Genomic DNA, 17,284 nt, shown 5'->3' on the forward strand with positions numbered 1-17,284 from the left:
AAAATATAGTAAGATGTGGGTATGTGGATATTTAAAGCTACTAGTATTACCTTTTGAAAAAAGAAAATAACCATACTTCATCTACCAAGCGAAAGATTAAACTTTTATGATCATTTGATTTGTGATTAATTTTCAATTTTTGAGGATGGAGTTTAGAAGTCTATTTTCCAAAAATTCAAGATAATGGTTACAAATATTTAAATTATAATAAGTATCATTCATTACTCTTTTCAAATTCCATCATGATACTTAAAAAATAATATATCTATTGTTGCATTTTGCATTTCCTATAAATAGTTTTATGCATTCAAAATGCATTTGGTAAGCAAAGATTTTTTTTTTTTTAATTTTTTGGTAACTTGATTGTGCCAAGTTGATCCATTTGTAGTAATAGATGTCAATCATTAATTTTTTTTTTTAAAAAAAAAAATCATATCTTAAATCAATTTTAGATTTGTCATAGTTTCTCTATTTTTTATTTAAACTATATTGTTAGTAATACATTTTGAAAAATTTGCAGGCTTAATAGCCAACATGATAATACAAGATTGCTAACACTTACAAAATAATTGAAATTTGAAAGCAAATATTATTGGTAAACATGGACAATTATATGTGATCAAAAGTTCGATCTCTAATCCCCACGATTATTGTACTAAAAATGTATTAGTTTAAAAACTAATATTTTTTTTAATCATTCAATTATGATGGCTTTAAAATTGTTGTTTCTTAATTTAATTTAACATTATATTGTTTGTTCCTTTTAATAAAAATATATTGTTTAAAAAAGAAAGAAAGAAAGAAAACTCGACACAAGCAACACACGTTTATGCATTCTAGTAATAATAATAATAAAGCTTTAAAATATCTCAATCTAAGGAAGGGTACAAATATCAGAACTCACAGCAATTATATTCCGACATGGAAAACCAGGAAGTTGAACTCGCTAAAAGCATCGAAGATGGATTTAATTAAATTGAAAATCATGCTGGTAAGTGAATAACACAACGTAAACACTTCCCTTCCTTCATGAGACTGAAAGCTTGGTTGATATCTTCGAAGGATATGTTGTGTGTGATGTACTCCTCAATTTGAATTTCCTGCAAATGATATTTTGTCAAGCCTTACATCACTAACAAGAATGAGATCAAATTATATGGAATCTAATGGTCTGGTTGACATGACAATGGCTATCTGCATACCATGCTTGTAATTTAACCCAAAGTTTGGATTCAAGAAAGTTTAATAAATGATTTTAAATTACTTTGTTTGAAATTAATATGTTTAAAATTATACGTTTGGATGGTAACAGAAAAAAGGAAATAAAGTTCAGATTTTACTAATATAAGCCTTTTAACTATGATGGGTTAATTGAGAGTTAGAACATGACAAGGTTAACTTTGTGATTTACTTTTAAATCTTATGAAATACTGCAAAATCTCTTCTTTTTTTTTTTTTTTTTGTACGGACAACTCATTCTCAACCCCCTAAATGATTAACATTTCGATTACGTCAAAGCACAATATCACATTAGGTATGATCATAATTATCGTATCCTAATGCGATGGTCGTGTCTATCGTGTCACTCATTTTTCTCCATTCCACCGCAATATTTATGACAAAAGCACAACAAAGTGTGAGAAAAATGAAGATTGCAGTAGACATGACTATCACGCTAGGACTACAATAGACATGGTCATCCCTAACGAGACATTATATAAAATGCGGTAGTGCACTTTGACGTAAGCAGAAAGTTAGATTTCATTTGTAAAGGGGGAGGAGAGTTATTAATCATTTAGGGGGGCTGAGAATGGGTCATCCGTACAAAAATCTCCAAAATCCGACCATTCTAGTCAGAATTTTTTTAAAAAGTAAAAACAGAATAAAAAATCACTTTAGATTTCAAAATCATTCTCTTCCTTGTAATAACAAATAACATAATTCAATTAAAATTCGTTATGACTTGAAATCCCTCAAAATCATGAAGTTCCAAACAAACGTATGAAACCGATATCACATTCAATCATCAAACATAAAGCTATTATTACCTTCTTGGTATACATGTCTACTAATGAGGGGAGATCAGATTTTGGTTTCCATCCGCCAAAAAGGGATCCTTTTAATGTTCTTCCACTAAGAAATATTCCATAGTGGGCCGTTAGTTCTGGGTTCACTTTTGGGACACCTAGTGTAACAGTCAGTCCCCAACCCTATGGCAAAATGGTGAAAATAAATTAAACAATTTCATGTAAGAAACTTACCAAATAAATGGAGAGTAAAAGAACACTTACTTGACAACATGACTGCAAAGCAGTAGTTATCATTCCTGTGTCACCTATACATTCAAATGCATAATCAGCTCCTCCATCAGTAATTCGATTAATGACCTAAGAGAAATAAACGAAGATTAGATGAAACTCACAAAGAAACCCATTTCAAGCTTTTGTTATCGAGATTTTAGACACCTGTTGCTAGGTTGTAGAAAGAAGAAATACCTGTTGAATAGATTCATTGCAATCCTTCGGGTTAACAAAATGAGTAATTCCAAAAGTTTTAGCTGCGAGTATGGAATTATTTCCTTAGGCAACACATTTTCTAACAAAAAATGAAAAATAAAATTTTCATAGTTCCCAAAGAAAATGAAGTACCTAGTTCACCCTTTTCAGGATTAATATCAACACCAATTATTTGCGATGCACCCCTAACTTTGGCACCTTGTGCAACCTTTTGTTAAGGCAAAACTCAAGATTAATCTAACTGGGTTTGCCAAGAGACATGTTTGAATCACTACATATTCATAAAACATAATGCTTACAGATAGGCCTACAGTCCCAAGACCATATATCACCACAGTTGAACCTTCAGATATATCAGCGACATTCCAAGCGGCTCCCAAACCTGAAGAAAGAACATCTTATAAGTAACAGCCCCTAGAACAATTGAACAAAACATTGCTTCAATTCAATAATTAAGAAGGAAAAGAAAGCGCACTTCAGTTCAAGCCTAAATTAGTTGAAATCTACAGGATAGTTTAGTAACATGATAAGTGGTTTCAGACAAGGGAGAGAATGGAAAAATAAGACCAAAAATAGTCTGATTTACAGTGCCATGTTGCAATTTAAAATTCAAAGAAGACCATATAATTACGCTAATAAAGTAGTCAAGGATAAATATTACTCCTTTTTAACCGATCATACTAAAGAATCGATAAGCTTATAACTCCTTTTAACTTATTTGTACATCTTTTTTTCTTTTGGTATTCTATTCTACATATATACATGGTTACAGATGACAGGATGTGATATGTATCATCAAAACGCCTCTACCCCATTGAAGAAATCAAAGGAAGCAAGCAAGTATACCTGCGGCCACCCCACAGCTTAAAAGACATATTTTCTCAAGAGGTACAGCCAAGTTGACTTTGACAGCACACCCTGAGTGCACCACAGTGTATTCACTGAAACTTGAAACCGCACAATAATGATAAACTGGTTTGCCTTTGATAGAGAAGCGGGTCTTCTGATCACTATGCATTACACCTCTTCTCTCTAGCCCCAAAACTTGGCACATGTTGCTTTTACCTGATGTGCAATGCCTACATGTCTTGCATTCTCCAGTGAATAGTGTAAGCACATGATCACCTTCACTGAATTCAGTCACTCCAGGACCAACACTCTCAACAACGCTGAAAAATAAAAAATGGAAGATCACTATGATCCAAAGAGATGAAACTGAATAGCTGCTTATTGTGAATTTTTAAATCATTGCTATATTAAACATTCTTTTTCAAAAAGTTACCTGAAGGTTCTAAGGCAGTAATAAATTTAAAATGTAATGAATTTATAATTTGGACATCCTTCAAATTAGTAAAAAATCCCATCTGAAGTTTTTTCAAATTGCAGAATTTTGGGATGTCATTTGCTTGTCTTGGAAGTCTTTATTTAGAAGGTTCTTGAAGGTTGAGGAGATCTTGGAGCTTTCTTCTCTTCTTTCGATTATGGTATCTACACTGGTTGTTATTTGTCTCTTGAAGCGTCCCAGCCTTTTTTCTTTTTTGGGATCTTCAATCTTCGTTGTGTTTTTTGTTCCCAAGTGCATCGCTCTTCATTTGTTTCTTGCTCTTCGTGGGCTCTTTCGCAGGTATAGCCTTTTTTTTTCAGAGTTTATGGTGGGATTGCATCCAAAGATTTTTTTAAAAGTGATCTTGGCGTCGGTCAGTTTGTATTGAGGTGGCTTAATTGAAGACCTATTTTTAGTGTTTCTCTTCCATGCTTTTCCATGGGATTTCTTATCAAGAATTTTGCTCTTGTAGGTTACCATTAGTAGGTTTTTTCTTTTTTTTCCCCTTTTAGAAGTTTGTATCTTGAAGGAATGTCTTTCTAGGACAATGTCACAACTAAAATTCAAAGAATCCACGCCTAAACATTTTCCAATATTTTTTAAAATTATTTGAAACCATGAACAGCCAGTAGGAGGAAGGATTTAACCACAAAATTAGAAAATAAAACTTCTGTTAGAAATTACCCTGATGCTTCATGGCCAAATATGCGAGGAAAAATAGCCTACAAAAAAACAAGTATTCATATTAGAACTTTCAAATCTTCGTCTTCACCATGAAATATATTGCCCATAAAAGAATCCAAAATTTCCTTTCGCTAGTATTTACAAGCTCAAAATCGAATAGAAACTAAAATTCAGTTTCATTATAATGCGGTCTTACAAAAGAACAGTTTGATTCGAAAAACACAAAGCATCTCTCAATCTACATCTTGTACAGATTTCTTCGTTCACTATAAAAGCTCGATCTCCATCGCCATTATCAAACGAGATTACTACAAGTTCTGTATACACAGTGAACAGAAACAAAACCAATGGCAGGACTTTATCCCATTCCTCTAATTATCATCGGTCAACAACGGTCCATCCACAGAAATTGCAAAAATTAAGAAGTCATTTCAGCTTAGAATGGAAGTAAGAACCTGAGTTTCCCAAGCAGAGAGATCGCTGCGACACAAAGAAGTGCAAACAACTTTAATTCTGATCTCCATAGGTTGAGGAGGGCTCAGTTGGACCTCCTCAATCACCAATGGCTCTCCAGGTCCCCAAGCCACCGCGGCTTCAATAGAACAACAGAAAATGAGGTATAAGAAATTGAAGAAGCGGAGGAGGAAGGCAGAATAGAAGAAAGAAATCCAGAAATGTTACCTTTGCAAGTAAGAACGGCAGGGGAAGAAGACGACATTCCGGTGAGATTGAAGAGAAAAGAAAAAGAATAATTGAGAGGGAAATCTTCGAGCGGGAGAATAGGAAGAATTCGTATTGAGTGAGCCTTGAACAGGCGAAGAAGCTGCGAGTTTCAACCATTGGAAATGGCGGCCTTTGTTTGGTGGTAGGTGCGGTTGGTGGAGATGGAGGGGGCAGACTGCAGAGCACATACATCCCATTTTTCTTTCTTTTTTTCTTATTTTCCTTTTATTTAAAGAAAAATAGCAACTACACGGACACATCACAACACATAGCTATAGAAAACCACTTCACTGTATATTTAATTCTCATGTTTGTTTCTCTGACTCTTTATCTGAAAATAAGCCATTTCCAAAGTATCTTCATTGGTCACATATAAAAATTTATTAAATAAATGGATTTGTTTTTTACATAAATTATTAATTTATTAGTCAATACTATTTTAAATATATTTAATTAGTAAACTAGATTAGTTAAATTTAGTTTGTATTAAACTTCATTTTTTTAATAATAATAATTTATTACTTTATTTTTTTTAATAATCAAGTAATTATTTATTGAGGTTAATTTTAATTTAATCATTCATTATGAACATATAGTCATCATTGATTATTTGTAAGAAATTAATTTATTTATTATGATTAATTTATATTACTCCATTCATTATTAACATATCATATATTTTTATCTCATTTTCTTCCCTTTTATATAATATATTGTTCATTAAAATATATTCACTTATATTATTGAATTAAAATTAAAATTAGTAATGTTGAACTTAATTAATAATAAAAATGATTAAGTATTAGATTTATAATTAGTATTAGCGTTCATTAAATGCATTAATTGGTTGGTTTTAATTATAAATTACTCAACCTTCAAATATTTATAATTAAAATTATTATTGATTCGTAATTAGCTTTTTATTGATATATTGAATATTGTTTATTCTTTAAATTATTAATCGATTATAATTATAATAGGACTTTCATGTTTAATTACATAATTAAACGCAAAACAATTTTTATTCATAAAATTATGATAGCATTCTCATACACAACCAAACACAATCATCTTTTATTTTCAGGCATCCTATTCTAAAACATCTTATTCTCAGGCATTCTTTATTCTCAGGCATCTATAAAACCTTAAACCAAACGGCCTCGGAGGGCAAAGAGAAGAAAGAATAGGATACTCTCGATCCTCCAAATCTTTACGGCTTTACGCGTAATGCAATGCGCCAACATGTTCTAACAACGATGGACGTGAGAAAAGTAGACAACATCCATCTCCATGTCTCTATCTTTAGCCCTCTCAATAAAAATAAAAATCAAAAATCAAAAAATCACCAATAGCCTTGTTTAGCATATTGATGACCTCTAAGCAATTAGACTCAACAAAAAAAAAATTCTAATGTTGTTTTTGTTCGGAAGGAATATTATCATCTCATATTGTATATATGTTCTATAATTTAATTAATGTTTAAGAGATAACTTTTTTTTAACTATATCTGATGTGAGAACTTAATAGATTATTACAACTATATAATTTGTTTAATTTTATGGTTAAAAAGGATAAAAATGAAAACTCATGGTCCAAATTGATATAATCCAATAAACTTAGGATCAAATATTTTTCTTTTTGTGTCCATTTTTCCAGATAAATGTTTGAAAAGTGAGATTTTAACCCCTAATCCAAAAAAAAAATGGTAAATGTCAATTACTTTTTTCATATTGGCTTGCGAGCTAATTTTTAATTTCATAATATTTAACCCTAATGGACGTTAATATGACCATGCTTGGGGTCGACTAAAAAATTTAGAACCTCTATGGACATTAATGATCTTAGAAATTTTAATTCTCCTTCCCTCATTTTCAATAATAGTAGGTGAATTTAACAAAAAATTGAACAAAAATAAAAGGGTAAAAAATACATACTTCAATTAGATCTTTTTTTAAGTACAACAAGTGGAGTATGAAGATTTGAACTTTCGATCTTAAAAGAAAGATTACATATCAATTATGGTTGAGCTACACTTTTTCATATTTTAATCATTTTAGCCTACACTTTTTCATATTTTAATCATTTTAACATAAAATTGAGTGTAACTTTAGAGTTACTTTAATTGAAAGTTTGTGCTAAGAATTGATAAATCATAATAAAGTTTGGTAAAAATTGATTGATTCTCCCTGTTGTGTATGAAGAGTTGGACTCTACCCAAGACGGAATGCTAAGCTGGGCCGAGAGTAGTAACAACAAAGCCCACTTATCGAGGCCCAATATAAGCCCACATGTGACTCGATCAGATACTACACTTTGAGCCCATTGATATTCGGTAATAAAGAGATTTTTTTCCATTTAAAAATAAATAAAATCAAAAGATTCTTTTAGACAAAAAAAAAATTAAAAAAAAGGAGTAAATTTCTTAGATGGTGCCGTATAATTCCAAATGATAAACTACAAATGTGTTGTAATAATATTTATTCATTCCTCTAATTCAATTAATTTAACAATTTAAGGTACTTTAGATTAAATATTATTTAAAGCCCATTAATCTATTATTGTACTTTACAATTTATGGTATATGTTGATACCAAATTTTAGATAGAGGAGAACTCACCTCATCTAATCTTCATGTGACATCAACATGAATTTGTTTGAAGAGAAGAAGAATGTAGTTTGCAAAAGAGAAAACATGCACATTAGTGTTGTGTTTGTCACACTCTGATACTTAAGTTAAAAGGATGTGGAAGCTAGAGAAAGTTTGAGAGTATGACTTTAATTACCTTATATGAAGTTATAATGATGTATTTATAAAAAAAAATTAACCTAAATTGTTCCTTAAGATTTCGAAGTAATTTCAAGATAATCAGATAATTTATCAGGTCAAGGAGCAGGCTCGATTTCATGTTTGACTAGGCGTGGTCTCAACCAAGGTTGAGGCTACAACATTTTGTTTAAGTCATATATTGGACCTAAAATAATCTCGCGTGCATACCCCGTTAGACATCTGACAAGGTTGAATCTCGATCGAGCACACTGGCTTGGTCCTAACCCAAGTTAGCCTTCTTTTTCTTGATTCATTTTAGTCTTTAGTTGTCACCTTCGATCTGTATCATGTTTCTTCTTAATTTTGTCGTTCTTATTTGACTAGATGAAGATTTTGGTTGGATTAAATAAAAAGAAAATCATAGAACAATTAATCACATCAATGTTATATCACAACAATTTTATAGATTGGGGGCTTTATTTTGTTGTCTTATTAGATTATATAAAAAGATATATTTTTATTGGTGAGTTTTCTTGTGGAGGGAAAAAATTGAAATGAGGTGAAAAAGACAAAAGGAAATGCAATTTGTGGAGTTGTTGCGGCTGGATCTTGTCGGCTGTGTGGCGTTGGTACTTGATACTATCAATATATATATATTTTTTAATCAGTTTCAATTTTTTATTAAAGCGTCAAAATATTCTTCATATCTTTTGAATATTTTATTAATGTGAAAAAAAAACGAGCATAATTAAATTGATATATATAATATATGTCAATAATTAAGAGGTTGAAAAAATCTTAAAAGTGATTTCACAAATTAGGTAATAAAAAGTTAAAATATATTAAATATGTATCTTCTTTAATTTTAGTTTGATCTCAAATTTTAGATTGAATACTTCTTTGGGTTTCAAAAATAAAATTTTGGGATCGTAATATTTCTTCCCACTTAAAAGATGATATTATCCTCAAGGGTTAGGTTTTAAAATGTTTTATCATTAGAGATGTCTTTTGATTTCTCTTTAAACATTTATCGAGTGAATTTTTTTCAATGGTAATCTCTTTGATAAGCTACAAGTCAACATATCTTCATTGATTATAATATTCACCTTCAGGAAGCGCATCACTCTTTCATGTTACGAAATTGTACACCATGAAGCACGTCACTTTTTCATGTTATGAAATTGTCCCCCATGAAGTGTATCGATACTTTTCCACAATTATTAAATTGCCTCCACGAAGCATCAATCTTTCCCTCTTTCATGATTATGAAAATCTCCTCAAACAAACAAACTTTAATAGCAAATGTGTTACTTACTCTAATTTTAAAATACAATATAAAAGAAAATAAATTGGAAATATCGAGCTGTGTCTAAACCTCCATTTAAAACTTTCGAGGAATCCCAACATTCCAATTAACAAATAGATCAACTCAACCATAAAAAATCTCTCTTTCTATCAACTTTTTTCCAACTTAACTAAAAATCTAAAACAACCGAGTATCAAATATCTCAAAAACTAAGCAATTATATTAATTTCTTTATTATATGAATCCACCAACCACTCATTCAACTAATTTGATACAAATATCAAAAATGGTAAACAAAAATAAAATCCTAAGAACGTAATACCAATACCCTTTTGTTATTTAAAAAACATAATAATTCCGAAGGCCAAAAGTTTATTTAGAATCAGTATCATCCAAATTCATGGTCTCAAATAGATACGATGGAGGTTTAGAATTAGAATGAAAAGAGAAAGAAAAAGGGAGTGAAAACATAATAATCACAAAAAATGAAGAATGCATAGAGGAACATGGACAAAGAGACAATAATATAGCCACCATTTCCCCTTTTTCTCCCTATCACGCCTTGCTCTCAATTCATAGTATCAAAACCTCATGCCCCCTTTATCTTGCAATATGTTTTTCAAAGTATTTTTCAACAATCAATCATCATAATATTTGAATTTTTTCCATTAAAAAGTGCTAAAAATAGAATTTTATAAAAAGTCTCATTTTATAATATTATTTGCATATCTAGTTGCTTCTTCTTGTCCTATCCTTAATTTATTACCTCCAAACCCTTTCCCTTAAGGAACCTATAGGGTGGGTAAATGTAATATTATAGGGTATTTCTCAAAAGAATGGAAATTTACATAAAAGCTAAAATTAAGAGAAGAAAAAACAAAAAATACCCACATGTGGACCTTATGGATCTCCCTTTCAAAATTCCTTTCTTACATACATAAGGGACCACATTCAACCTTTTATTGGAAAAAAGCTTATAATACTTTTATAGTATTGAATGGACGTGGTTACTACGAGTCCTCATATAACATTTAGTATTATTGATGTGGTTAAAAATTTGAGCATCTTCGATAATATTTTAAGATGGAAACAAATATCAAGTTATCGAATCTAATTATGATTGTTGTTTCTATAGCTAGAGTGTTATTGTACTACATATAGTAGATCCCCATATAATATATTAATTTATGCTAATCCAATTGTGACTCATTCTTCAGTAGTTTAGAACCTGCAACTAATATGAAAGAAACACTATAATTTCATTAAAAAGAGAAAATTAGTTGATCTTCGTTTGTTAGTTCTGATGACATCGCAAGAAAAAACACTTAATGAAACAACAAATTAAATATCCTTGATGAATAATTATTCTAACAAAAAAATTGTCATTGTAATCTTGTTAGCTGTAACTGAAAAAAGCATAAGTATGTCACTCTTCTACTATAAAAATAATCACAGTGCCAAATTAAGCATAGCTTAACTAATATAAAGTTTCTGTACTGTCGATTTTGAGTTTATACTTCAATTCCCCCAACCCATATATTGCCAACAAAAAAAGAGATGCAATACTTAACATCCTAAATCCTAAACCACCCGTAAGCTAGAGTGTAGTTAAAGCCTCTTATACCAACAATATTAGTACATGTTGGTTTAAAATACATTTGATTCTTGTGCGATTTTAACAATCTTCATAAGTATGACTTTTATCATACTTAAACAATATGTGTTGATGCCAAAAATGGATTATCCATAAATTTGAATAGTCTAAGTGGCTGCAAGATAAAAGAAATTGAGCTCCAGTATGGTATCAAGCCACACACACTCTGACGCTCAAGTCCGTCTCGAGTTTGTGAGTCACTTGGCAGAAGAAAATACTAAATAGTAGATGATGTTTTAGCTGTATCTTCGACCAATAGCTTTGGTCAATTATATAAGATAGAAGACTGTAACTGACGTTCTGGCTCGTATTTGCCCCTCCTAAATCTTGTAATCGGTAATTTAATATTTGTTGGACAATTACACCATTACTGTAGTGGATGTCTAAGTGTACCATCCACTCAAATTCTCAACGTTTCCTTTATGACATGTCTGTTGTGAATATGGACGACTTCAAACTCAATTACTCTAAGTTCTCTCCCTAAGCTCTCCCCATGGGTCGTCTAAACTCCTTTTGACTGTTCTCATGAGTCATCTAAGCTCCATTAGGTTCTCTCATGAGTCTTATGAGCTCTCATAGAGTCTCCCTATAGATTTTCTAAGCTCTCCTGGACTACTATAAGCCTTCTAAGTTCTCTTATGCTCTCCTCATAGGTCCTTTGAGCTCCTTCAAGCTTTTTCCATGGTTTCTCCGAGCTCTCCCTCGTGGATTTTTTAACCTAAGCTTTTGAATTCGTGTGTAATTTTGTTTATATTGTTTTTTTTTTTTTCCCTTCTCAAAGAGTCCCAGTCATGTCACATCAAAATGAAATGGGGGGTGAAAAGAAAACACACACCCGGATCAGTTGTATTTTATATAGGAAAAAAATGTATTTGTTTGAACATATCTGATATAGTAACAAAATTTTCTTTTTTCGGGTGGGGATCAGTAAAGGGATGAAAACAAGATAGGGATTTATTATTATGTGTGTTGGGCGGTGCCTTTTTCAGTCTGTCCATTGGCTGGCAAAAGAAAATTAAAATTTAAAGAAAAAAAATACCCCATCTTACTTCATTTTTCACTCTCTCAAATTTGAATTTTTCTTTCACCATAATGTTGGTGAATTTAACTTTCACATAATAAATGAATCACTATTTTTATTATGTTGTAAGATAAATTAAAAACAATTATCTTTTTCGAAATATATATCAATAATAGAGGGATTCAAAAATTACGAAAATCCAAACAATCCAGATTACCTAATCTAAACTATAAGAATTAGATTGGATTAGTTTTATTCGTGGATTGAGTTGAGTTGAACTTTTTATATTTTTGTTGAATTAGGTTGGATCTTGGGTTGACTAAGAAAAATTTGGGTTTACCCAACTCAACCCGAATTATATATGTATATTTCTCTTTGTTTAAAGTTTGGCTACTTTACCTTAATGAATTTATGAAATTTCAACATATTTTTTAAAATTGTTATGATGTTTGTATTTGTAATAAATATCATAGATATTTAGTTTTTAATATTTGAATTGTATGAGATTTTAGTTATTAGGCATGTGTTGTAGATAATTTTATATATTTTAAATTAATAGAAAAAAGTTATAACTCGACAACCCAACTCATCATGAATTTTAAAGGTTGAGTTGGAGATTTTGTTCGAATTTTTTTCGAGTTGGTCCAAAAAACACCTTCAACCCAATCCAACCCATGTACATCCCTAATCAATATAGACATTTTATAGATATTTTAATTAACATTTTTGTAAAATTAAGACTTCAAAATTTTCATTAACATTGACCTTTTAAACTTGGACTCAAAATCCTTCTCATAATTTTTCTTTAACCAGATACATTAAAAAAATGCACAAATTTAATCCAAGGGAGTAGAAGTTTAATTTCTTAAATTTTGAATTAATTTAATGTGTTTAGTAAGCATTTGGACACAACCTATTCAATGTTCTTTCACAGATTCAATAAATATTTTTTAATTCACAAACCATTTTATAAAGAAATCGCAACTTTAGCATCTTATTGCATACAAATTTTAATTTTATGTTTAGTGGACTTATTATTTTTTTTTAAAAAAAAAAAACAATAATTTAATGCATCCTAAACTACATCCATATTTTTACAATTCATTATAGCCACAAATCAGAAAAATCTAAAAAAAAATAAAATAGAGAGAAATATTTAGACAAAACTATAGTTAAACAATCAAGTAGAAAGTAAAAAATGAGTTCAACTTAGTTACAACTATCTTTCTTTCATTTCAAGAAGCGTTAAATTTCAAACATTAAACTTATTATTTAACCTATAAATTTATACAAATAGGAGTAATTACCACATATATTCTTTTTTTTAAGGTCGAAAGTTTCATCTGTATGCAGTTAAGCGAACCTATAAATAATTTCCACATAGATACAGAGAACTTTCATCAACTTGATCCTCTCACACTATATATATAAACCCCTCCTTTGCCTTATATACCTACAACCCAACCCCTTTATTTTATCTACAAAATTCTTATTTCTTCTTCTTTATTATTATAATAAATTATTTTATTTGTTTCCAGTGCCTTCCAAAAGGAGTAGGGAGTTGAATGCAGCCAAGGATGACTTGCCGGCCATTCATATCGCCGCCGCCGTCTTCCGGCTGCCGGCGTCAATGTGCGGCGCGGCGGCAAGTCGTCCTTGGCTACCTTGGGTTCTCTTCTTCTTCTGCAAGGCCCCATGGAAACCGCTTTTAGGCCAACGCCAACTACAGAGAAAACAAAAGCACTTTGGTGGAGGTATTCATTTTTTTTTTTCTTTTTTGTTTTTTAATTGATTAATGTATTTATTACGTCATATTATTTTGTTGTGTCACATGCCTGTCATTTTCAGTGCCCTTCCCATTGGAGTTTTCAATGCGTTGCATCCTTTTTTTTTAATTTGATAAGCTCGACCACCTATGGGACACATCTTTATTTAGATTAGCTTAAATTATTTAAATTTTGATTCTCAATTAGTATTAAATAGGGAAGATTATTTAAAGTAATTAATTAGTGGCGTGTACATTTTAAATTGCAAATGAAAGGGTTTAAATAAATGTGTGATTCTACTCATTCTTAGAAGCTTATTAATATTTTTTTTTTTTTTTTTTTTTTTTTTTGTAGTATAATTCTTGAAGTTTTAGAAAAATGGAAATTAGAATTTTTTTTCCCTATAGTTATTGATGATATTAAATATAACCAAAGCTTAAGAAAATATGACATTGCTGTGAATGGTTATAGCATTATTATTATTGATGTGACTTTAGGATTTTTCAAGACAATTACAAATTTTAGTTTTTATGATTAGAAGAAAATTAAAATTTAATCTTCAAATACTCTATATCGTAAAGATTATTTAATATTTATAAAAATTTTATTAAATTATCGAGATTAAATTATAATTATAAATAATAGAGATTAAATTATAACTTCATACCAAAAAAAAAAATGACAACATGAAAATCTAAAAATCATATATATAACTTAAGCTAAAGAAAAATTGTGTTGAAACGTGGAAAATGCATCATAAAGGGTATTATTTGAAGGATGAGTTTTTATATATTATAAATGTTTGAAAATAAATTATAATAGAAAAGATTGGTAGGATATATGGATTTTTTTTTTCTTTTTTGTGGTACTTGGAAGGGTGAACATGGCAAGTGGAAGAAGATTAAGATGAATTATTATCTTTTTGGCCACTTGAAGAAATTGGGGTCATATAAAGCATGTTCAAAAGATCTTAATTTTTGTCTTTGTTTACCTTTTATTTTGGTTGATTATATGAAACTTTTGTTTACCATATATAGTTTTATGTAATTAGGGTATAAATTCTCTCTCTCTCTCTCTTTTTCATATCACATTGAGTCACCTTTCTTAATTTCCAATTCAAGGCTTTATTATGTAAAGAGAAGATGCATAATTTTATTTTTATTTTTTGAAAATGATATTCAATGCAAACAAGTCACATCTCTGCTTAAAATATTCAACAATCAGTCAGAGAAAAGGGCAACAGATCCTTCTATCTTCCAAATTAGAAGAGAATGACGACACAAAATGGGTTTCTAACCCATAGCGACACGAGCTAAGGAGTCGGGGAAAAGAGAAGATGCATAATTGGCTGATGGTAACACAAAAAATTTTAATTTCAAGAAATGGACATATATAGAGTTTTATTTATGAAAAAAGTATATGATTGGGAATGAGTCATAAATTTTTTTCGAAATGAGCCCGCCACGTTTAAATTCGGATATTCAAATCTCTTTCTACTCCATGTATTGTATTAAAAAATCATACGAATTCATTAACTAATTAACTAATAAGTATATCAATTTAAACCGTGAACCATTTACACTCAATTTTACTTAAAATCAATGTAAATTGAAAAATTATAACGTAAATTATCAATTTTAATTATCCATTTTCTCCCTCATTTAAGTCTAGTACCACATTAATATTTTTCATTTAAGAATTCTTAAATATATGTAAAAATCAGGTGTTAGTGATTTTATAATGAAATTTTAAGTGAAGTTAGTTTTAATTGATATAATTTTTAATTAGTTTGGGATTTGAAGGAATACAACCGAAAATTTAGGAATATGAATGATTTTCCCCCAAATATTTATTAAGCTATACTTATAATTGGAAATCCTAGTCTATATAATATTTAATACAATTTATTAAGCCATCAATTGACTCTTTAAATAAAAGGTATATTTTGTAGTTGGACCAGCAAAGTTGGGAAAATAGTTCTTCAAAACATGAGCTAGGTTGATAGGAATCAGACCAGCAGTTTGGGCTTGGGGTAACTTTAGCCCAATATTCTCATCTTTTCTCCCTTTTCTTTCTTTCTTCTTGATTTCTACATGAAAGATGTAAAAAGACACATATTAGATTAATACCTTGAACATTTCATTTTTTTTTTAAAAAAAAACCTATTAACCTTCCTATTTTTATTAATATCAGTGAATATTTACATATATATATCTCCTCCATGTATATTCTCTCTTCCCCATAATATATTTCATATATTCTCTCCCCTATAATTCACACACATTTCTTCCTCTTCCCTCTCTTTTCTCCTTCCGACAGTAAATGACGGTGTGAGGGCGAATTGATAGTTTGACACAAGATGACACAAATGATTTGGGATAAACCGATGGAGCGAATGGCATGGAGCGAATCGACGGTGATGGATTGAGCAGATTCGGTCGACGGTACGACGGGACAAGCAAATCCGATCGACGACGACGGAGAGAGATCCATGACGGCCATGGCTAAAGAAGAAGAAGAGATGAAGATGGATGGTTATGTATTATAAACCCCATATAAAGATGAACTTTATTTTTTTCCTATTTTTTATATATACTGTGATATATATGTATTTTTTTTTAGCTTTTATAGAAAAATTGATATATATGGTGGTATATGTATTCGTTTATTTGATATAAACGAATGCTTTTTTATTTAAACTTATTTTATTATGATATATACTATAGTGTAAATGAAATTTAGGAAGATTTATATATTGTGGTGTATTTCATATATTTGTTTATATTATGATTTATGTCAAGCATTGAGTCGATTTCTAATTCATAAACTGTAGTACATTTCATATATTGGTTAGAATATTTCCAAATATCTAACAAAATGTTCTAAGATATATTTAAAATAATTGTGAATCCGTCAAAATGTTCTAAGATATATTTAAAATAACCATTAATCCATAAAAAATTGATATGTGAAAACCAATGTAAATAGAAAATAAAATTTCATTAAATGCATTTTTTTTCTAAATTGAAAAATAGAAGGAAAATTAAAATAAATGCATTTTCTCTCTCTAATTAATAAATGAGAAAAACTATATTAAATACATTTTCTCTCTTTATAATAAATATATTTTCTCTCTCCATCATTAAAGTCACTTCAAAAATAGGTATATATATATATAATGAATATAAATAAATATAAAAAAGTGCAAAACAGTTCAAAAATAATACTAAAAGACCTTTTTGAAAAAAATCAAATTTAAAAGACATTTATACAAATATATGGTCTAGCTTGTGCTCATTTTGACAACATCTTTTTCATCTTTGGTGCTCAACCAAAATGTATACGTGCACATTCCTCACTCTATTACTTTTAAGATATTATTCATTTTAACTACTTTCATTATTTCAAAATCCCATTATATTGATCAATTAACAACGATTTAAAATTAATACTTTAGGCTTGATCATTTAATTTTAAATCACAATAAAAATAATTACGTATTATGCATGTATGTATATATATA

At 29.7% G+C, this 17,284-nt stretch overlaps 1 protein-coding gene and 1 long non-coding RNA gene across 2 annotated transcripts; one reads left to right on the forward strand and one right to left on the reverse strand.

The window, feature by feature from the left end:
- Positions 1-807: 807 nt before the first annotated feature.
- LOC150029837 (alcohol dehydrogenase-like 6) lies at positions 808-5,499 on the reverse strand. The gene is made up of 10 exons (XM_090310324.1): positions 5,206-5,499; positions 4,980-5,116; positions 4,525-4,562; positions 3,363-3,685; positions 2,816-2,898; positions 2,649-2,724; positions 2,496-2,557; positions 2,292-2,387; positions 2,049-2,210; positions 808-1,100 (listed from the first exon to the last, which is right to left on the reverse strand). The coding sequence occupies exons 1-10, from the start codon at positions 5,240-5,242 to the stop codon at positions 984-986; spliced, it is 1,131 nt and encodes a 376-aa protein (XP_090166450.1). The 5' UTR covers positions 5,243-5,499; the 3' UTR covers positions 808-983.
- Positions 5,500-13,461: 7,962 nt separating this feature from the next.
- LOC150029838 (uncharacterized) lies at positions 13,462-16,533 on the forward strand. The gene is made up of 3 exons (XR_016527302.1): positions 13,462-13,749; positions 14,986-15,115; positions 16,081-16,533. It is a non-coding gene; the product is annotated as an uncharacterized LOC150029838 (long non-coding RNA).
- Positions 16,534-17,284: the final 751 nt, after the last annotated feature.

Source organism: Benincasa hispida, unplaced genomic scaffold (assembly GCF_027475165.1).
Source record: "Benincasa hispida cultivar pf3 unplaced genomic scaffold, pf3_genome.v1.1 HicScf889, whole genome shotgun sequence".
Taxonomy (NCBI): Eukaryota; Viridiplantae; Streptophyta; class Magnoliopsida; order Cucurbitales; family Cucurbitaceae; genus Benincasa; species Benincasa hispida.

What these genes read in the sequence shown, in the direction of transcription:
- LOC150029837 (XM_090310324.1), bottom strand. Translation starts at nt 5,242, where the DNA reads ATGTCGTCTTCTTCCCCTGCCGTTCTTACTTGCAAAG. An exon ending in TCTCTGCTTGGGAAACTCAG is followed by an intron (nt 4,563 to 4,979) that starts GTTCTTACTTCC and finishes GTTTTTTTGTAG; the next exon opens with GCTATTTTTCCTCGCATATT. An exon ending in AAGCTGTGGGGTGGCCGCAG is followed by an intron (nt 2,899 to 3,362) that starts GTATACTTGCTT and finishes TTCTTTCTTCAG; the next exon opens with GTTTGGGAGCCGCTTGGAAT.